The following is a 22,450-nucleotide window of genomic DNA, read 5'->3' as shown; positions in this document are numbered from 1 at the left end:
ACTCTCCCCCACCCGTACTTCCAGGGATTGAAAATTCTCTGCACCCACAGGAGTGCCCAGGAGTGCACCTCCTTATGCCCAGGTCCCTCAACAGTACCAAGAGGACACTGACTTACAGCAAGTTATCACCTCTTCAAAGCACTTGGCTACATCATCTGAACCAGGGAGCACTCAGTAACATGCTGAATGGTAGTACTGAACAGAAATGCTTCCTTCAGGAAATGCTTCCTCAACTGTGCTCTCTCTCATCAATAGAAAAATAACAAATACAATCCTTAAATAATTTATTTCTTTATATCAGAGAATGTTTTTCTATTATACATTTAAGTTTGTAACCTTCAACACAAGAGTAAATATATATATAAAAAAATCCTAGTTGTGCAAATTTCAAATTGCATTGTTTCAAATAATATAAATATTGTAATAAAACATAAGTTCACATTAAGGTTCACAAAATATATAAAATTTAACAGAAACAAGTAATGAATTACTTAATTTTTTTCTTTTTAAAAACTGTTTAATAACTAGAAAAAGATTCTAAACTTGAGAAGCAAGTTAGAAGAGGTATCACCTCCAAAATCATAGCAGCAAAACAGATGCTGAAAACTTACAAGGTGTGAGAGCAGAAGAGAGAAGCAGGTACCAGGCACAGTGGTAAAGGTGAGGTTGCTAGAGAAAGTACTGCAGATTGAGAAGTGGACACACAAACTCCAGGAGTAAAATCTCAACCCTAAAGAACTCTGTTACTGAGCTCCAAGCTGTTTGCATGACAGAATCACATTAGGAATGACAGAAAGTGTGACAGAAACAGGGAGGGATGGTACGAACAGCACACACATACTCCTTAAAGCTGAAATGCAAGAGAGAGAAGAGTCACCCTTGTTTCAGAACTAAAGCTGAAGACAAAGGGCTTCGGGGGTTTTTTTGTCCATTTGAGGTAATTCCTTCCATATGAGTGGGCAATGGCAGGATGCATTTTTCCCATCACATGCATTTCTTCTGTAATCACCTGTTTTTCCACCTGTCTTGGGATTTGGGAAAGGATCTAAATGCTGGTTTGGTTAAGCATGTTGAAGGAGCAAATCAATGCTGGTCTTGTTTCAGGCTGCAGTTTGCTGAGGGCTCTGCAAACACAGAAATACTCGCCGTGAACTCCCTAAATACCTGTGGGAGCTCCCACCTTGGCAAGCTCTGTAAGAACACCAGCAAGGACATGGACAAAGTTTCTTCAGACATCAACTGGAAGATGCATCAGTCTGTCCTGGTGAATCCTCTCCAGGAAGGACTTGCCTCTGACTGATGTATGCAAACCTAAGGAGCTCCTGCATCTCCGACAGCAGACACAGCTCCTCGCTTGGGAGAAGGGGAGGTATTGAGAAAGAGGCAGAACTGGGAAGTTCTTTGGATTCAAAATGCTTCACACTTCCTCCTGGGAAGTCTAAGAATTAAATATGGCATTGTAGGAACTTAGTCATGAATGAGAGTTCTGTGTAGAAGGCAACGTGACCTTCTCAGCAGTCCTTGTATGCAGTGTTTAGAGGAAGTAGACATTTATTCCCATTCTTGGGAATAAACATGAACCAAGCAGACAGCTTATATTTCCCCCCACTCTCCCATTCCCAGGACTGTTACGTGTTTTGGACATAGCACCATTTCAGTGAAGGAAGTAGCTGGTATTGCTTTCTTGTTCCTTACCAGCTCCTCCCCTAGCCATAAATCTGTTTGAACTGGTAGCATTCGTTGCAGTAGCCGTTGCACTTAGCATTGCCATAGTGATCACAGGCAGGGGCTCGGCAGCGCTGCTTTGGGGGCTCCTGTGCTGCCGGGTTCCTGGTACTTCCCGATGGTGGGAGCTGACTAAGTCGCCGGCACTCCGGGCACAAGTCATCACTTCTGCAGGCCAGGTTGTTTCTACATGAAGCCACAGCACATGGTCTCTTCTGGCTACTCAATGCTGCTCGCTGCACATCTCTATGCTGTCCTGTTCTCTTGAAAAATATTAAAATACATTGTCAGTTGCTGTGCTGGCAGTACAAATGGCTTTTCATTTACTTTCAACTCTACTCATGGTGGAGTAACCACTATAATAGGTAACCACTTGGGTGTTGTTTGCAAGCACATGCTGCTTCTGCAAAGTGTAATACCAAGAGCCAAGTTCAGTTTTACCAAAGAAAATCACAAATTCTGTCACTTCTTAGGAACAAATGGGTTTTTGTTTTTGGTAACTCTCAATTCCAAAAGGACCAAAACAAACCAAACTGAAAAAACCTCTCTGGAACAAAGACAATCTGTAATAAGCTCAATCAAAAAGGCAACTTGAAGTGAGCCTAAACCCCTTGATGAAGTTGTATACCTCTAAGGGTAAGAATGAAAATCCATCCCCAATCAGCAAAACAAACCAACTGTTGGTCCAATTGCTTCCACTGAAATGGGATTTGCTCAGCTAGCAAAATCCCAGATGAGGTAAAACTGAGCACAGCCATGACAACCCTAAACTGAGAATGACTTTTCAGGAGTGCTGCTCAGTTGCAGCAGAAAAAAAATCATGAGATGCTATGCACTTGTCTTTCCATGATACTTAGGATGCAGTCATTTGAGGATTTTCTAGTATGCATCCTGAGTTGTTTGCACAAGAGAAAAATATGCAGCGCTAAACAAGAGGAAGATTTTGAGAAGTTCACACTTACTTCTGGCTGTCTCACCAGCTGTTCTTCTGTCCTTCTGGCCTCCTGAAATCGCTGGTTCTGAGCTATAATGAAGCAGTTCTGGCAGTACCCCTCGAGCATGGTGCTGCCCAGGGTGCTGCAGTCCCTCCGTTGGCAGGACACAGTGTTACGGAAGCCAGCAGTGGAGGTCCCCGTCTGACCCCCTGCTGAAGACTTCCTCTGAGATCTCCTCTGGTGGCGTAGCAAAGCGCTATCTGTAATGCAAAGTACAGACAGAAGGAGTTTGAATGTGCCCAATCGATCTGGTGACCCAAAGCAACTATAAAAATCTCCGAAGTCTAAAAATAAAAACAAATTAAAAAAATTTACTAGCCTCAAATATGGGTTTTTGATAATCGTTAGACCTACCAATTGGTACACCTTCCGTCATGTTACATAAATAAGGGAGCTAACACAGCCTGATTTTCATATCAGTTGTTGAAACAGATGATTTAGGAAAAACTTGACCTAAGTGGGAAAACTAGATCCCTTTAATTTCGCCTTTGATTTCAGCATGTCATCTGTGACCTGCTCTGACACTTCCCTTTTGGCTTCTCCCATTTCAGTCACATTGGATAATTGAAGTACAGTGGTACAGACCTTAATGGGAAAAAGTGCATTATACTTTTTAGTCTCATGAAGAAATCTTATATATTCCACAATCAGAAGGAAAAAAAAATTCATTGTGAGCAATGCTGGAAAATAAGCTATTGCAAGCCAGCACAGAAGTTCCCTATTCTGAAAGCATGTGGAAAGCTCAGTGTTGTGAAAGATGTTCCTGCCAATTGCAGAGAGGTTGAATTAGATGATCTTTAAAGGTCCCTTACAACCCAACCTATTCTATGTTTCTATGTTTATATTGGCACACTTATCAGCAATGAAATAGCCTGAAGAGATAAGGAATTCTCTCTTACATGTGCATTTCACCCTCTATACCTAAGGGTGCTTTACCAGTGTAACAGGGCACTAGCATGAAAGATGAAGATTTCATGCTGTGATTTATTCACAGACTATTACCTTTTTGATGGTCAGCCTTTAAACATACATGTGCATGCACACACATGATATTACTAAGAAAGATTGCAAGGTATATTACAGCATTATTATATTATACGCTTCTAAGTTACTCCAAAACAGAAGCACATTATCCACAGTCAACTTCTACTTGCTCTGCTTATCAAAGCAACTGCAGTGGTTACTCCAGAGCATTAAACTGTTACATGCAGAACAGATACAGATCTTCAAATTCTTTGCAAGCTTTTTAAACTCCCTGCTAACATAACTGGTTTTGAGTACCGTCAATACAACAGCATTTCCCTCACTGACCCCTACAACTTGTCTAGCTGTGAAGAAAATTCATACTAAATCATGATTGCAGTGGACGGTGGGGAGTTATCAAAACCCACCCACTCTTGAGTTAGTTCTGCTTCCATTTAAGCTGAAAGGAAGTTTTACAAGAGATTTCACAGATTTCCCACACTGTTGCCAGGCACCCCTTTATGCGTGTGCTGGTTTTGGCTGGGGTAGTTAATTTTCTTCACAGTGGCTCGTATGCGGCTGTGTTTTGGATTTGTGCTGAACATAGTGTTGATAATATAGAGATGTGTTTGTTATTGCTGAGCAGTGCTCACATAGAGCCAAGGCCTTTTCTGCTTTTCATACTGCCATGCTGGCAAGCAAGTAGGGGGTGCATGGGAAGTTGGGAGGAGACATAGCCTGAACACCTGCCGGCCCATGGAAAACATGGAATTAATTCTTTGTTATGCTTTGCTTTGTATGCGTGGCTTTTGCTTTCCCTATTAAACTGTCTTTATCTTAACCCATTAGTTCTCCAACTTCTACCCTTTTGATTCTCTCCCCAGTCCTGCCGGTGAGGGAGTGAGTGAGCGGTTGCGTGGGGCTTGGTTGCTAGCTGGGATTAAACCACTACAATGGGATAACAATGGCCAGAAAAGCACCTTCTCCTCACACTGCTGCTCCTGCTCCACACTGCCTTCCCCTGCCCTTTTAGCACCCAGTCCACTCAGAGCTTCACAGTTCAAGGAGGCTGATCTGCAGCCAAAGTGTGCCAAAGCTCACTCCGTGTCCACTTACCGTGGTTTTCTCTGTACTCAAAGAAACACAGTGTACAAAAGCCCTCATTTTGTGATGTCCCAAAAAACTTGCAACCAGGTTTCCTACAGAGGTTACCTCCCCTGTTCTCCCCAGGAGGCAGCACTGGTGGCGGGGGCTCCTCACCACGGCTGTTGGGAGCCTGATGGCAGGAGTACTGGTGAAGGATCTGTGAGATCTGGGATGGGTCAGACGTTGATCTCTGGTGGCAGGTGGGCAGGAAAGCGGGGCTGCCATTTGAGGATTGCTCTGTAGACCTTTTGAAGCAAGTGCTGCATATGCCATTGAAAGTCCTGTTGGCCTTTTGACGGCACATTTTGCATGTGGCATAGTCCAAATGTCTCTGGTCATCCAAGTTGTTGCAAGGACCAAGTTGTCTGGAGTTGTAGCAGCGTTCGCACAGCCCATTGTGTTGCACATTCTGAGTAAAGGGACAGTCTGGTGTCCTGCACTTCATGGCCGTGGTTTCGCTGTACAGGAAAAGGCTCGGAGCCGTCGGAGGTGCAGAGCGAGGCTCTGTTACAGGCCCTTCAGACGGCCATCCTCCGGGTTCACAAATATCCCTGCGGGAGGAGCCCAACCCAGCTGCCTTCATTTTCTCAGGTGCTGCTTTGAAGGTCTGCTTTCTTCCTTTGTTTCCTTGGGACCTCTGCTCAAAACATTCATGGCAGTAGGGCTGGGTGTTCACAGACATGTAAAAAGGGCAATTCAGCGTTTCACATTTCATCTGTAAGAGGGAGAGCTGGGAAAGGGACAACTCCTGTTTGTTCCTGGAACAGGCCTCTCTTCTAGCAGGTTCTGCATTCTCCTGCCACTTCTTGTACTCATGCTGTACCAGTTGAAAGTAATCTTCCACGAGGTTTATTTCTTTGGGTAGGTTGCCTTCATCTAACCTGACAGCCAAAAAAACGAATCTTGCATCAGTGGTTGAAAAGAGCAAGTGGTGGGGGTGGAGGCAAATACAAGCAATGTGGGAAGGAAATGCAGATTTAATGCACATCCATTTTACTCAGATAGAAGATCTGGGCTGTTACACTGTTGTTGTAAATAGAAATAGTTTTAAAAGCAAGTGTTCAGTGATGGAGACTTTCACATTTAAAGAAACGTTTGGACACAATCCTAAGCAGAAGTATTTGTAAAAGGATTTTCTAGGTGAGAGTTTTCTGTCTAAGAGCTACTTGCACAAAGAGTATGGGTAATCCCTCACAAGTGAAAAGTCCCCCAAATCCTGAGTATCTCTGACGACCAGCTCAGCTGAGCAGAGGTTAGCGTAGAAAACCCCTTTCTTCACCAGCCCACACTAAGAACAAGCCTTTCCTGCAGTGGGGTCAGCATTTCATGACACAGTTTATCATGAAATCTGCTTCTGGTTCTGCCCTAGTGGATCTGTATCTACCAGTAGAATTCTTCAAACAAACTATGGGGCTTCAGTGTGGTGTATGCAATGCAAGCATTCATCAAAGCACCCCTACTTTGCCTCTAACTACAGGGAAAACCCCACACTGGAGATTCACCATGCCACAGTTGGTAGGAGGAGGAGCTAAGGTCACTAGCAATACTCCAGAACACATCTATGCAGTGGGACTAGGGAAGCTTTTGTGCTACTCTATGTGTGCATATATCCTTTGGGTAGAAGGGCTTCAGTTTTCAAGGTTCCTAGAACAGAACCAGCCAAGAGTATTAAGATACTTCCCTGTGTGGTAATGAAAGCAAAGACAGAGGATATAGGGAGTCACTTCCCTCCAACACTCATGAGGGGACGGGTTGGACACTGCTGTCAGTGTCCACTAAATATAAGAAGCTGATGGGTCCTGTCAGCTGCTCCCTGCATGGTTCTGATGCTCAACCATCAGGGGGATGAGCACAGATGCCAGTTCCTCCACTGGCCACTGCTTCCTGCCTACTGCCACAAAGAGCAGCCCGGGGTGGGGAGGTATCTGTGCTAAGAACATAGTGCTGAGTACTTTCCCTAGGGCAGCCAAAATTACACCAACTGCCCATTATGCAGTGTGCCCTTACATAAAGCACAAGAGCTTGGCCTAACTAGTTCCTGTGTTTAACTACGTGTAATCAAGAAGTCACTGAAACTAATCAAATGGATTTTTTCTTCAAAAATACTAGTTTCAGTCTGCTAAATTTGAACACATTTTTGCCTTTAAATTTGAGACTGGTCTCAGCTCATATAACTTCACAACATGTCAACAGTAATGCCAATGTTTCATATTTCAGAAAGTAAACATGTGGGCTACTGTGGAAGGAAGGAAAGACCAAAACAACACACTGGGCTGCCTGGTTTCTCCCACCTCTGTAAACAAGATAACTTTGAGGAAACAGGAATGACACTCACTTTGCAGCATTAATTAGATGAGTTGTACCATGATCCCAGCCTTGCACTGGAATTTCTATCACTATCAAGTAGACTTTTAGCAGCTGCTCTTTCTCCCTCTCTTCTGCATCTGTCAGAAAGTGCACACTTAAATCCTCAAATCTGCCTTGTTCATTGGTGACCAGAGGCACAGCCCGGATTTCTGTGGGGAAACAAGATGGATTAAGATACATATATAGATATAGATATCTATTACCAGTTAGGAGTAACCACAAGATGCAACACGGAGACAAGAAGCACAACGGAGATGACACCACTGCTGACAAATTTTTGAGAGAGAGGAGAACAGCTGGCCAGAGCAATTAGTTTCTATACAGTATCACTGGGGGAAGTTGCAAACTCAGCCCCATCCCACAGTAGTTTTAATGTTGCCATAGCAATTTTCTTCTCCATGTGAGCAATATTGTAGATCTCAGTTTGTTATACCTTCCATGGGATGATGCCGTAACCTGAACCAAGAGAACTGCTATCCACTCAGAAGAGATGATTTAAAAAAGGCAAAGCATATATTTAATTATCCCTGACAGGCAGTGGTACAGTGCTGTGACGTTGCATCCTTCGAAGCTTCTTCTCTTATGAAGTGGTGTGGAAAGCAGGCCAGAACACAATAAAGCAGAGGCCACCCTTTGACTAATTCCAGCCTGCAAGCAGATGAGTTGTATTCTACTTTCAACCAGAAGTTTGTAGGCAACCTTTAGTTTTTATTCAGATTTACAGACAAAGCTGTTACTGCTCACATTTTAAGACTATATTTCAAAGGAATCTTTTACATTTAACTTTAAAAAATCAAATCTAAACCAGATCACATTTTAAATGTTTTATCAGCACAATGGTATTGAAGAAGGGACATAAACACCAAAACGAGGTACCTGGCCCGCTGTCCTTCAGAGTCACCAGTGGTGTAAAATGCATGTTGTCATAGCCCAGTACAATTGGGTATCTGTAGCATTCTTCAGGTGGCCAAAGGAGAGGCAAGTAAACACCACCAACGTTCAGAGGAGCAAAACTGGAGCCTGACTCTAAACTTCTCACCACTTTATCTGCATCAGGAAGAAAACACAAATAAACACAAATAAATATGTGCTACAGACAAGAGAAAAGATATTCTGGGTGCTTTAGGAAAATTCCTGAAAACTCCCTGTTCTGAAATGCATCTACCCCAAAACAATAATTATTTAGTAAGATTACTAACACAGCACAGAGTAACATGGTGAGATGACTGGAGAGGCAACTCACCTGCAAGAACAATGACTGGCCTTCTGAGGATGTTAGCAAGGATGAAGATATGGATTTCTTCCAGTGCATTATATGGAAGCCTGTTTTGAGCCCCAGATATTTCTGGGGAGGTCATTTCAATGAGGTATTGCCACTCCTCCTCCCAGTTCTGAGGAAAGAAACAGCCATCAGCAATGGTTTGAAGACATGGAGGTCGGGAACCAGCTGCAGCACAACAATGCTCAAATAATCACATTTTCCCATTTCCTCCAAAGGAACACTATTTCTGCTCTCCACTAACGGCAGAATCCACGAAGTCAAAAAGCAAACAAAATCAGCAAGGCAATGCTGGTGAGCACTCAGAAAACAGCACCATTCCCTCAGGCCGCCTTACCCGGGTGTCATAGTGGAGTCCTGTTTCTACAAACTCCTGGGATTTAATAGCCTCCCGCTGCCAGCGGAGCTTGAAGTTCCGTGTGTCAATCTCCCTGAGAGCGCTAAACAATGTTTTTCTTAAGACAAGGTCGATATCTTCAATACCCCACATGTACTGTGATGCAGCATGCATGAGGCAATTTCCATCACCTGCAAAAAAAGAGTCCATTAGCCTTAAATGATGACTGAAATAAAACCCCACAAGTGCATGAGATGTAGAATCACACTGCACACAAGCACACTGTGCGCTTCCCTCTAAGCCTCAGGCAGAAGGGTTTTAACAAGGAGACCACAGTTGTGATCTCTATTCAGAGACAGAAAGGAAAAAAGTCCCCTCTCTATTGGTGTTGTCCCTGCAGCAGTCAATGTTAAGCTGTCATTGAGCAATGCCCCTTACCTATCTTACTTAACTTTGACTGCTATCATGAACTAAATTTTGGAGTCAACTACAAATGTCAAACAGTTGAAATAGCTTTTAAACACAACAAAGTCATCTTAAAATTACAAAAAATATGTAAATCTCCCTCATCAGTGTTTATACAAATATACACCCAATGGCACAGGGTTGAGATAATTGAAACCACTAAGAAAATATTGTAACACTAAACCTCACATCCCCTGATGAGCACTGCTTGGCATTTGGTTGTGATTAATGGAGGAATTGTAATAAAAAAGAGAAAGAAAGAAAAGAGCAGGTGATTATGTAAAGTAATGATAGAACACCTGTTGCCTTCCTCTCAGAAATTATAGTATGGTGGGATGTTACACATATTATTTAGAGGGCTGTTATTTTAAAACACAAAATTAAAACTAAATAAATGAAAAAGAATTATTTGATTTTCATTTATACAATCTCCTTGCATTGGAATAAAGTCTTCTTTAAAAGTGGGAAGGAAAGTGATGTTCTGCAATTTCAGAGGGGAAGAAACTGAGAATCAGAGGAGGTAACTAACTTAATTAAAAGGTGGTACAAGATATGCCTATGGCTGGGTTTCAAATTCTATCTCTAGCCATTCTCAAAAGGGAAAGTCTCCCCTGAAAGGAAGACATCAAGAATCATTACTGTCATATCCTCAGACTCAAAACTAGGTCTGATGTTTACTACAGTGGTAAATAGATTCACCCAAAGCTAAGCAACCACAGCAATCTTCTTGGAATAGACGACATCAACCCCGGTAAAGCTACTAGATTTTTCCCAAGTGGGGAAAAAAAACCCCCACACTCAAAGAATTCCCACAAAAGAATTAAACACAGTTTGCCAAAGACAGTATGAGTTCAATTACACTATTTGCAAATACTTTTGTTACTTTTTCTGTGAAACTCAGAGAAAAACCTACAACAGACCCCAGATCCTGAAAGAGATATAATTTGAAATCTACTCAATACTTCATAAATTGTTATGGGATTGGTGCATATCAGGTTCTTGCGCCTGCAGTTGCTTTCTGATTTTTGAATGCTTTCTTGTAAAGCTTACTTCAATCTGCAGGCTGCTTACTTAAGCTCAAAAATCGGGGAACAATGTATAGACAGAAAAATTGACTGGGTTTCCTTCTGACCAAGAAAGATGACATATTAATCCCATTAAAATTTTCCCTTTGCAAAATCTAGAGCAAAGATAAGATTAATTTTTTTCTCTCTCTGAGACCTCGCTTTCAGTTCTTTATTGAGAAGCACTGCCCAAAATTCCTTACACAGCACTCGGAATTCCCCAACACCGTTTGACTAACAATTGAGCAACAGTTGTACTTTTTGTTCTGCTGCGTGCAGAGCTGGTAGCAAAGCCTCCCTCGGACTTTCCCAGGGGGTGTGGCTGGGTAAGCTGGAATGAATGCCAATTCATTATACAAGTGAAATCACTACAGCCAATAGACGCTGGAATTTTTAAATTAAAAAAAAAAAAGAAAGAAAAAAACCCAAACAGTTTCGATTTTTATACCTCCTACTGGTCTCCTTCTATCCTCACTTCAGATGCCTACAAAGAAATCTGTGGTGATTCAAAAGGGCTTTTTTAATTAAAAAACCCCACCACTCCACAGACTCACAAACATATTAGGTAAAATATAGATCAAAAGATCCTGTAGGAAATACTTTCTCTGTTTTCAACAACTACAACCTTCAGCAGAAAAAAACCCAGAATTTTCTGAAGAAAGCCCACTGTTGATTGAAAAAAAATAATATATTCCTCCCACATCTATGAGTTAAGCAGCTAAATGCTTAAAAAAGTACTCTCCATGCCACATTGGAGAAAAAAAATGTTATTTTCTGGGATAACACAGGTCTTCTCCAGGCTTCTGCCCTTCTTTCAGAGATCCTCCCCTTCAGTCCAATCTACCTTCCTTCTCATACAAAGGTCCTTCAATGCGCTACTTTGCATAAACCACAGGTTCCCAAAGCCATTCCTTCCACTCAGGCAATTAATGACCCTGAATCGCTGAACTGAAGCCAAGCTTATAGTCTGAGCAGGGTATGGGGAGACCACAAATCGAGTCCTTCCTTTGCCTTCCCTCAACCTGCCCTAGTACTTCAGCATCTTGTATACTGGTACTCCTGCTCATGGGTGAGATCCAAGTCCACACTGTCCTACGTGTAACACTGGCCAACTGTCATAAGGCAAAGAAAGAGGTCAGTGTTACTGAATATAATGTTGTTAGCAACAAGGGTCTGTCCAGGCAGTGTTAACCCCTGCAGGATTTATATCGACAGAAGATGAGGGATTCTAAAACCGTTACTCTTTGCCCTGGGCAAAAGTTGCGCATATTGTCCATTTTCCTAGTAAATCTCTTAGAGTGTACCTCCTGAGGTGAAGTTTTGAAGATGCAACACTTGGAGTGATGTTACTGTCCCAGTACCTGTAAAGCGCTGCCTGCAACTCCAGTCCTTCCAGAAGTTCGAGATTCCATGACCTCTGTGCACAACCTTAATTACAGTCATGAGAATCTTACACCAGTGCAGAGGCCACCAGAAGGTCAGTGGCTCTACAGCAGTTACAGAGATGTACATCAGGATCAGACTCTTCTAGGTCGGACAGTGACATTTACTAAGTGGGTCTATTTTTATGGCTTCTGTACAACACAACCATCTACAATCAGACTGAAAAATATGGCAGAATATGGGATGGGAACAATGTGGACTAGGAAGATAAGGGCAATGTATATATAAGCAGATATGAAAAGAAGCATTCACAGAACACAACATGGACTTCAACGAGGCTGCAGGTCCACCCCACCCAGTGTTTCTATAACTGCTGCGATCTGTTCCTTGAGCAAAAAAATCTGTATTTTCCATCTTCTTGGAGTCCTCACTGTCTCAATCTATCCTTCCTGGTTTAGGGTAACCTGTGCTGTAAGGAATCCTGAGTCCAAGTTTGCAGCTGAGTGACCATAAGTCATAGCATTACCAAATCTTTCCTCCACTGAATGTGAAATGCCCAGTGACTCTTACAGTCATGTGCCAAAATTCCTGCTCAAGATGGTGGACAAATGTAACCTGTTCAGGAAATCTCTGCACTCCTGCTGTACCTTTTCACTTATATCACTTGATGCAATACACACACAGCAACCCAAAAGCCAAGTCCTAAAACCAGCACTGACTGTTGAAAGGAAAGGGCACTGCAAACTTTGTCTTGCACAAGGATGGCTGTCAGTCACACACATGAGAGGTACCAGTGAGCCTTGAGGGAAGGTGAGAGCTGGCAAACCCCAACAGGTAGCTGAGGATGAGGGAGCTGGGCAGGTGCGGGGTGCTGACCTCAGGGACAGAAGTGTCAGATTCCCAGAGGCTCCCTGTACAGGACACTCCCGCTGGCACTGTTGTTAAAGCTGGATCAGCAAGCGAACCTTGCCTGACAGAACAGCAGGGCTTATGGAGGGATATTAGCTTTTGCTATATATACACAGGAATGCAACTCTGTCACTCAAAGCATCTGAAGTCTCCTCTTGCCTGGCATTAAAGGACGTTCAGCACTTCCGACAGGGTAGTCAACACATACCAGTCAGATTCATGGAAAGGCAATGGGTTGTAAGTCAAGTTTCTCCACCTTACTCAACTCTGAAGTGCCATAGGTTACTGACATTGTGAAAATATCTGTGAGATTTCCATGCTATTCACAACACTGTGGTATGGGCAGGGGTCTGCTACAGCCTCAGGACCGTACATCATGTGGAAAGAATTTCAGTTTACAAAACTAAGATTAAACGGCCCCACATTTTTAAAATTGTGTGCTTTTGTTTCAGTAATGTGGACACAGATGCTATTAATAAAGATGCTACATTCATCTTACCCATTTTACTGTGATTGCAAAGACCTGCTCCTAACTTACCATTAGTCTTCAAAGGAACAAGCCTCCGAACTTCCATGCACCAGTTGAGCTTTCTCTGGCGCTCCAGTGAAGTTTGGGTAGCCTGGTCAGTCAGGGACTTCTGAAGCGTTTCCCGAAACTGAGGACAAAATTGGCACATTCTGAACATTTCTATGGTGTATTTGTGCATAGTCCTGAAGTGGTGAATTATTCCACTGGGAGGTTTGACTAGATCCTCAGGTGTCCTCTCTCTGATCTTCATAGCCTTCAGCATATTGCTCTGATACAAAGCTTGAGGAAGGATGTGTTGGCCAGCCATGTTTCTAGAAGACATCTGAAATGAAAAAGGATCCTTTTATTGGCATGTTAGTGTCCTTGTATAACAGTGTTATTACTTCTGCAAAGACTGAGATGGCACTTTCAGAGGCTGCAGTTTTGTCTAAAACAAGCACAGAGTGGATGCAGTCCAACTGAGCCTTTTATGGTTTTTAAAACTAATATTCACTAACTTTTCTGCATTACTCAGATATAGACACTGACCAGCTTATCCCACTCAGTTACTGGTATAATTTACTGAGATATTAAAGACAATTCATTCATAACTAAGGAAATTGCATCATCACAAAAAAAAGCATTTAAATCAAAGTAGGGATAAAAGAAGGCAAGATCAAGGGAAGGGAAAATTATCCTGGAAATTTGACTAATTGATAATTGCACAGTGTAATCCCATACAAACTTGCTGAGCTTTCAGCACGTTTCAAGCTCTTGTTTTGATAACACACCAAAAAAAGCAGATAATGACCATTTCAGATTTTGTCAGCTCATACATTCTGAGAAGTGATGGTCAGTAGAGCACAGAAAAAGTCCAAAGAATTGCAAGCTGTGCTAGTTATCTGTCCCATACTTACAGTGGCCAAATACGGTAAATGAGGAATTTGTCACAGAGCGAGCACTCAAGGGCACAGTTATGTTACTTTTCTTGAGGCTGTTTATATTTTGTGAGTGGTAGAGCTACTGCACTGAGATGCTTGTGCTGTGTGTGGGGGTGCAGACTGTAGTGCCACTATTACTCAGTGATAAGTCAACACAGCTGAAAAAGCATTTCCACTTGGCTCAAAAACCCCAATATTTTTCCACAGTAGGACGTGAAAAATTTATTGCCCTGCATCCCTTTCTTCAGTATCTCTGGCCTCATGGGCTACAGCAGGAAGAACATAGAAAAAGTACCCCATAACCCTGAAACTGTCTACACTCTCTGAAATACTTATTCAGAGGACACTAACTTTGTGGCTAGCTAGAACCAAATGTAAGAACCACATGCCTCAAAACTCCCATGCACTACAGTAACAACAACAACAATAACCTGTTTTTATATGGAGAGATTCTCCATGCTGTCCACGTACATTATTGCTCTGTTTAAAAACAAAGCCAAATTTGTATCAAGACAAATAGAAGTATGCATGCCTAACATGTTTAGAGTACAGCTAGTCACATTAGGAGAACCCACCACTGTGATTATGAACCTAGAGAAAAATATCAAGCCATAAGTGTATATTAACATCTGGATATCAATAAAGGGAGACAAGAAGCAACTAAAAATTGTTATGCAACTATTAGGAAATTTTCTCATGGAGGTAGGAGTCTGGAGGGCTAGACAGAGGAAGAAGGACATCAATGTGATGGACTGACTGGGAAGGCACTCCCCGGTCTTTGCAGGCAGAAGGCCCCTCTTGCACAGAAGAACTTCAGCACATCCTTCTCCACATGTAAACAGTTGCTCTCTCCTCCCAGACACATCCATTGGCAACATCTACCTCCAACCACCCAGTCAAAGCACTAGAAAAGACCCTCCCCGGGTAAGAGGGGACCTCAAACTCCTGGTGCCAAGAGCTGACCTCTATAACCTCTCTGAAAACCAGCTGATGTAGAGATACAGTGGACGTCCTGTCAAGCCCTAAACAGAGGTAGGTGAAAACAGGTGATGCTACCAAGTCCTCCCTACTTCAGGGCAATGTCATTCACAGAGTGCTTCCCCTGCATCTGTAAGAGCACTAGGGACAGGGCTCAGCACTGTCACATTTTGCAACATGAGGAAAAGCTTTCCTTTAGGTAAAAAAGATGGCATATTCTTATAATTCCCCCACCAGCATACAGCCTTAAAATGGAAACAACACATTTTCTCATCCACTCCCCTCACCAATATAGTTTTACACATGCTATTTATGTAATTCTGTATACAAATGTATGGATGATTCTAAAAAGAAAATATAAACAATCCCTTATTAATCTGTATAATAAACACAGCTATACTTCGCCCGAGATGACCAAATTGCTTACTTCTGTAAGTAGAGACATCGAGTCAATGGGATTTTTTTACACAAATAAAGACCAATCACATGATTAAGTACTACCGGCATGGACGCTTGAAAGGGTTATTTCCAGCCTTAAGTAACAAAAAGTACTGAATTTACAGAAGCATTCACTGAAACTACATTATTCGATACTATGTTTTACAGGCATATTTTCCCCTCCCCACATGGAAATTACTGTCTGCGCTATTTACAGTCATTAACTGTCAATCAAGGCAAAAGCCCAGCAACCCCTATTTTCCGAATCAGTGTGATGAAAAAACAGAACTCAATAGCCCTCTAAGCTAGAGATTTAAGAGTCAGAAAACTGAGCTACAGTTATATTAGTTTATAGTGTACTGTACCGTGTGCTATGCTACTTTAAACTTTTGACAAGTAATGACTATGAACGCCCAGAAAAAAACAGCTGTAAATAATGATTAGAAACAGCATCCTTTCTGAACATAGAATACTGAGGATGCTGGGCTCGGGAAAGCTGAATACTGTTCTGAGATCTGACAGTGGTTTCATAAAGTTATTTTTATTTTCTGTCCTCCATCTGAAAACAGGCAATAATAAAACTTCTCCTTAAAGTGCTAAGACTCATAAAATAAACATGCTTAACACCTCCTCAGCGTCCATGGATTTCTCTGCTTAAGTCTTTGCTCGGTACAAAACACAGCATAGTATTACTCTTCACCAGATAGAGATAAGGACCGAGGCTGTTTTATATCCCACAGGACTGGCTACACACAGTAAGCGTTCCGCGTTCTTAGTACCCTGACCTACTGCTCCGCTGGAAGCTGGGTATGCAAGGTGGAAAGGACGTAACACCGCCCGCCAGCTTGCCAGGGGAAGGAGCCCCAAGCTCCAGGACGGATTTCCCAGCTCGCGGCTGTGCCACCAGCGTCTCTCTCGCCCTACGAGGCCCCGCGGGCTCCGGGTGCCGCCGGGCCCGGGCCGAGCCGGTCAGCAGAGGGCACAGCGGCACCGCCCGGGCGGGGGCTCCGACGCCAAGCGGGAACCGGCACACAGCCCCCCGGGTGCCAGCCGGGATACGGCCGAAGCCCGCTGCCAGAGCCGCCCGGTCACCCGCGGCGTCCTCCTGCAAACGGGACGGGGGCGATGGAGCCGGGACGGGGGCGATGGAGCCGGCTCGGGGCTCCGCCGTGCCCAGCCCGCCTCCCCTCCTGCGCCCAGAGCGGCGCTCACCTCTCCGCGGCGGGCTCCTCCTCCGGCCGATCCTGCCGGCGGCTCCTGCTCAGCAGTGGGGCTGGGGCGGCGGTGGGACGCAGCCAGGCTCGGGATCCATCAACCCGCACCGCGCAGGGGCTCCTTCCTTCCCTTCTCTCCGCCCTCTCCCCGCCGGAGCTGCTGGTGCTGCTGCTGCTGCTGGTGCTGCTGTCGCCACCGCTGCTGCGGAATGAAGGGCTGAGCCCAGCCTCTTGGTTTTTTTTCCCTTTCTGTTTAAGGGCCCGGGCGCAAAAAAAAAAAAAAAAAAAAAAAAAAAAAAGGGAGAGAGAAAACACACAACACAAAAACCCCACCGGGGATTTCCACCGGCAGCAGGGCAGGGACTTTCCGGCGTGTGACAACCGCCGCCGCCCCGCCCGCCGCCGCCAGGGGGCGCCGCCGCTGGGCAGCCCCGCCGCCTTTCCGCCCGCCGTGACGCACCCGCTGGCTTTCAGGGAGCCGGGATGTCATGTTTTCCTTCCTTATTCCTTTCCTTCCGGGCGACTGGGGGGTTGCCTGTCCCGCCCTGTCCCGCAGGGCTCGCTCCGCTGCTGGGCCGGGCCGGTGCCAAGTCGCTGGGTCCGGAACACCTCTGTGTCCCTGCGCAGGGCAGCGCCCCGCCTGTGCCCCGCACCCTCTGAACGCCAGCATGAGAGGCGCCGGCTTCCCTGGGAGCCCTTGCCTCGTCCTCATCCACGCGTGACAAGGGCCTGCTGGCCTCCTGCCCTTGCACACAGGTCTCGGGGTGTAGGTGCCCGGGTGCAGATACTCACACCCCTGCCGTCAGCATCCCAGCACCACTGGAAGGGAGCCCATCCCATGGAATCTGTTCTCTCCCACACTGTTTTTGAACCCAAGCAAGTATTTATTTTTTCGATTTAGCTTGCACCTGCTTCAGAGTTTTGGCTTTGTATTATAAGAAACCATAAGTGACTTCCTTTCTTTAATTGGAGGTTAGGCTGATACATAATCCCATATACTGGCATTTTTGGCAGGAGAAATTCATAGAATCATAGAATCAGCTGGGTTGGAAGGGACTTTCAAGATCATCAAGTCCAACCTTTGATCCACTACTGCTGCGGTTACTAGACCATGTCACTGAGTGCCACATCCAGTCTCTTCTTAAAAATCTCCAGGGGCGGAGAATCCACTACTTCCCTGGGCAGCCCATTCCAATGTCTGACCACCCTCTCCGTAAAGAAATTCTTTCTAATATCTAACCTAAGCCTCCCCTGGCACAACTTGAGACCATGATAATAAGGTTTAATAAGGTTTAATCCACCCTGCTCAAGGTAAGGTCATCACAGGCAAGAGGCAGAACCTTGGGCTAAAGCTATGCAGTCAGGGAGAGCTTAGTGCCTGAATATGTTTATAAACTCTTGACTGCATCTTGCAGTTTGTAGGAATCATTACATTTAATTATTGTAAGCAATTAATTCACACCTTTAAACAATATCCTAATATCTGTGCAATGAAAAACTCACTGAATAAAACTTTAATACTTCAGACCTGTTAATATGATTTGTGGATGGGATTTGTTCTGGAAATAGGGACAGTGCCTTGCTCAACAGCCTTACAACCTGAAAGCACCCAGAAATGAAATACAGTGCAACAAAGCTTCTGCAGTATTAGAAGACTTCAGTCTCACAGATGCTGAACTCCTGCCTGTTCCCGAGCATCCACCATTCCCACTGCCTGGATGAGAAGCTAGGGTTGCTCCACACCTTGAAATCAGGTCTTAGGTATTGACTCCTTCAGAGAACAGGTGGGTTTTGGAAAAGTTCAGCCTGGATATCCCTCACCTCACCTCCATTAGCAGCAGCTATCTCAGCTCATGTGCTCATATCACACAACTGGTTATGTGGCAACATAATCTTTTTCCCAGGGTTTACAGGCCTGTGCTGGCTCTGCATAGCTGACCATCCTTCTTCGTTGCCTTTGTTCAAAAAGAAGTGAGGATGTGGCTGGAAAAAGAATAATCCCTTCCAATTTCCCCCCTCCTCCTCCATGGAGAGAATTCTTTTAAAGATTTTTGTGGGTGTGTTCGGGTTTTTTGTATTATTTTTCCCCTTGCTTTCTTTTTTCCCTCTAGCCTCTCTGCTGCCTTGGAAAGTAGTAGTTGGGCTGGAAGACTCTACGTTTAATGATTGATGGCCTGAGGGGCGGCTAAAATCCAGGGGATTGGATGCCTGAGGGAACCAGGCCTGAGTGATTGCTTGCATAACTAGAGCAAGCATCTGTGGTGTGATTTACCCAGTATATGTTTCTGTCAGTATCTTGCCATTCCCTGCTTGCATTTTCTGAAGTGATCTGATTAGAGAAAACAAAATTGTTTTTATCCAAAAGATTTCTCTCATGTGATATGAAGCCCAGCCCCTCACACAGTTTTACAGAGGGCATTTGAAGTGATGGAGGGTTTCACTGTGGAGTGGGAGTGAGGAGCTAAGGTAGGAAGTAGGGAAAAAAGAGCTGACTTGTGCTCTGCTTTGTGTATGAAACTGCAGCAAATAGATTAACAAGTGGTCCTAGCCCCTTCTGGTTTTCACTTAGGAGAAGAAGGAAAGGAAAATAAGTGTGAATAAGAAGACTGATGAATATGCAGGTATTAGCTGTGAGCCCATGAAGGAGATGGGCTCCCAGGAAAACCTGAAAAGGCAACAGCTTATTTTTGTTTTCTAAATGGTAAGCACATCTGAATATTCATAATTACTGTTTACATCTTGATAAACTGAAAGTTGATTGTACATTGCTACAGCTGATGTTTATCAAACAGGTCTGAGCAAGATGGCAGGAATTCATTTGATCTGAGTTTGCACAGCACAAAGTGAAGTTCTATCTTGTCAACCATAACTCTTAGGCAATATGGGAATACATTAAAACATCAACAGCATCAATAATTATAGAATGCTCTTTTCTGGATTAATCCTATTTTTTTTGTAATTACACCCCATAGTTTATCTCATAATTTATGATATAATGCTTATATTTGATGGAATATAAATATATATACGTATGTAAAAAGTCAAGGAAAATTTTCATCTTTGAAGTATGTGTAGATGCACACACACACACACACACATAACTATATATATATATACACATGCATATTTTTATGTATATATACATATCTATATCTCTTGAGGGAAGGGAGAATTTCTTGCCATTGAAGACAGGATAAGAAATACTTTGAATTGCAGCTACCTACATTCTGGTTAAGCGTAAGAGTGAAAAAGCCCATTCTTCTAAGTGGTGAAGTTTATATAACCCTGGAAGACACTGTCTAGGGAAACTGCAGAATATCCATTTTCTGAGAAGATTTAAGTAATCAGTTTCAGTTTCATGCACATCAATCAATAACAATTCTTTGTTGTGCTTAGGAAGAAGAAGAAATCTCTCAAGGCCCCATTCAGCTCCTTATCTCTAAATTATTTTAATTACTTTGTTTCTTTTTACTGTTCAGGAAGGGGTAGCTCATGCTTACTAAATTAAACCAAGACCTCAGAGTGTTCAGAACACCATCACCAGGTGTTTCAGAGGTTGTGTTAGGAAAGACTCATAGTTAAGACAATACTTGTATAATATTCTATCATAGGATGATGACTATGGGAATATTTATGGCTGGTAACATTCAGACTTTAATAGCTCAATCATGTGCCAAGTCTTCTAATAACAGATAATTCTGTAAGAGGTGTGATTCATCTAGAAGGCAGGAAAAGGATCCTAAAAGGGAAATCCCTTCTATTGCAATAGCAGTGCTTGAGGTCACGCTTGAGTTCAGCACTTCTGTCTTCCAGGAGCCTTTCCGTTGCTTCTTTTCCTTGTGGAGAAATGATAAAAGGTTGTCAGTGTAGAGGAGAAAGAGAGAGGAAAATCCCTTAAACTTCTATCAGACAGAAAGATAGCGCTTACTACTGAATCAAGTAATGGAAGTAAAAACAACAACAAAAAAATACCCAAACTCATCTCTGCCACTTAGATAGCAAGAACTGAACTAGTTTTGTGATTTTTTTTCCCATTATACTCATCTGAATACAGTAAGAGAAACTACAGATTCCCGAGGAGACTTTTACCAGGGTATTGTGTAAGTGACAGTACTGGAAGTAGGAATTCTTATTTATGCCCCTGGGCCAAGACTTCCTCTGCTTTTGGTCTGCTTTTTCTTTTTTCTTCTTTTTAATATGTGTGATAGAAATGTCAGAAGTAAAAGGCTGGAATTGCAGTGGGTTCAAAGAGGCTGAAGGCTCAAATCTTGCCTTAGCCCCTTTTGTTAAGCTGAAGGTTAAACTGTAAGGGTAGTATTCTCCCATTAAAACTGGTGAAACTCTGCAATAAATGACCTATGGAGGCAAACACTGGACTTTTTAAGAACAGATTTATTAGCTAGAAGAGGATAAGTATGGCATTAACCATACTGAAAGTTTGCCTTAACCATATTTACTTGCTGATCTGGAGATAAGTTTCATCACTGTTTTATGCTTGTCCCTGAAATGTGTGAAAAAGTCCAAGCAGCAATGATAAAATCTTTCTGACTTGATTTTTATCTGTCGTGCATTCCTCTGATATCTGTACATACTGCAACAAGCCCTAGGACCCCTAAGAACTACAGACATAGTTATGTATAGCTACGTTTGAGATGCAGCATAGCCCAGCATTAGTGACCCTCTGCAATACACAGTACGGAGAATTCCAGCAAGGCCCCAGCAAGAAGTAAGAGGGAAACCAACATTATTTCTGCTTAGGAGAGCAAAGTGATTTCTTTGGGTTTTGAAGCAGTCTCAGACAGGGCTTGTACCTAAATTGAAGAAAATAAGAACAGCAGTAGTATGCCAAATCAAAGGCCCATGGAGCTTAGTACCCTGTTTCTCACAGAGGTTGAGAAGGTACTCAGGAAAGAGTGTAGAAACAAGGTGAATTGTTCCTGATACTTTTCCAGCCTGCATTTTGTCACAGTTTTCTTGTGGGATCTGGGGCTTTGGCTTAGCATTCTGGTACCTCAGTTTCTCAGTTGTACAGTAAGTGTGAGGATGTTTCTTGCCTCACACTTTTTCATTGTCTTGCTTGTTTAATTCTAACTATAGCTCTTTAGAATAGTCTTCCTCTGTTTTGTATTTGCTGTACCTTAACACCTAGGCACGTGGTTATTTACCGTGCAGTGTGGTCCGGGCTTCCAGAAAACTGCCATCCAAGTGTATCAGACTTCACTTAATGTGAACTCCAGCTGTTGGAATGGTCTTTGCTTTAGGTTGAGGGTTGTAAGCATAAAGGATTGCATAAATAACACCATGGAGGAATGGATTCTGCACAGGGACAGTCTTCTCTTTCCAAAACTGCTTGCCTTAATGCACAGAGCAAATGGCTGGGTTTCGGTAGTGCAAGCCTACTCATTTTAACTTTTAACTTGATCTTGAGACAACTGCTGTTCTGCCGGAATGTCCACTGCACACCACAGCAGGGGACTTTAAAGAAAAGTCTGGGTTTAGAGCTGTTTGTTTTCAGCCAGCAGTTCAGCATCTGTGAGTCAGCAACTGGTTAACAAATAAATAGCTAAAGACAATGCCTCATTGGAAATTAAGCAGGGACTAGTATTGTTTTCCTTTCTATATTCCCATCTGATGAGATTGCATAAGCAGCTATTCTAACTTTAGGTATGAAGTAAGCGTTTAGCACAAAGCCATACCCTCTGGGAGTGAATGGGAAGGGTCAAGGAATGCAACTAGCA

At 43.3% G+C, this 22,450-nt stretch overlaps 1 protein-coding gene across 1 annotated transcript; it reads right to left on the bottom strand.

The window, feature by feature from the left end:
* Positions 1–304: 304 nt before the first annotated feature.
* On the bottom strand, positions 305–16,953 carry TNFAIP3 (TNF alpha induced protein 3). Its single transcript, XM_027634175.1, has 9 exons — positions 16,711–16,953; positions 13,172–13,484; positions 8,813–9,003; positions 8,440–8,587; positions 8,073–8,243; positions 7,165–7,345; positions 4,800–5,710; positions 2,688–2,920; positions 305–1,988 (listed from the first exon to the last, which is right to left on the bottom strand). The coding sequence occupies exons 2-9, from the start codon at positions 13,482–13,484 to the stop codon at positions 1,707–1,709; spliced, it is 2,430 nt and encodes an 809-aa protein (XP_027489976.1). The 5' UTR covers positions 16,711–16,953; the 3' UTR covers positions 305–1,706.
* Between the last annotated feature and the right edge of the window lie 5,497 nt (positions 16,954–22,450).

This window comes from Corapipo altera, unplaced genomic scaffold, assembly GCF_003945725.1.
Source record: "Corapipo altera isolate COAL_440 unplaced genomic scaffold, ASM394572v1 2b, whole genome shotgun sequence".
Taxonomy (NCBI): Eukaryota; Metazoa; Chordata; class Aves; order Passeriformes; family Pipridae; genus Corapipo; species Corapipo altera.
The sequence above is the reverse complement of the archived record's forward strand: the minus strand, read 5'-3'. Positions and strand labels throughout refer to the sequence as shown.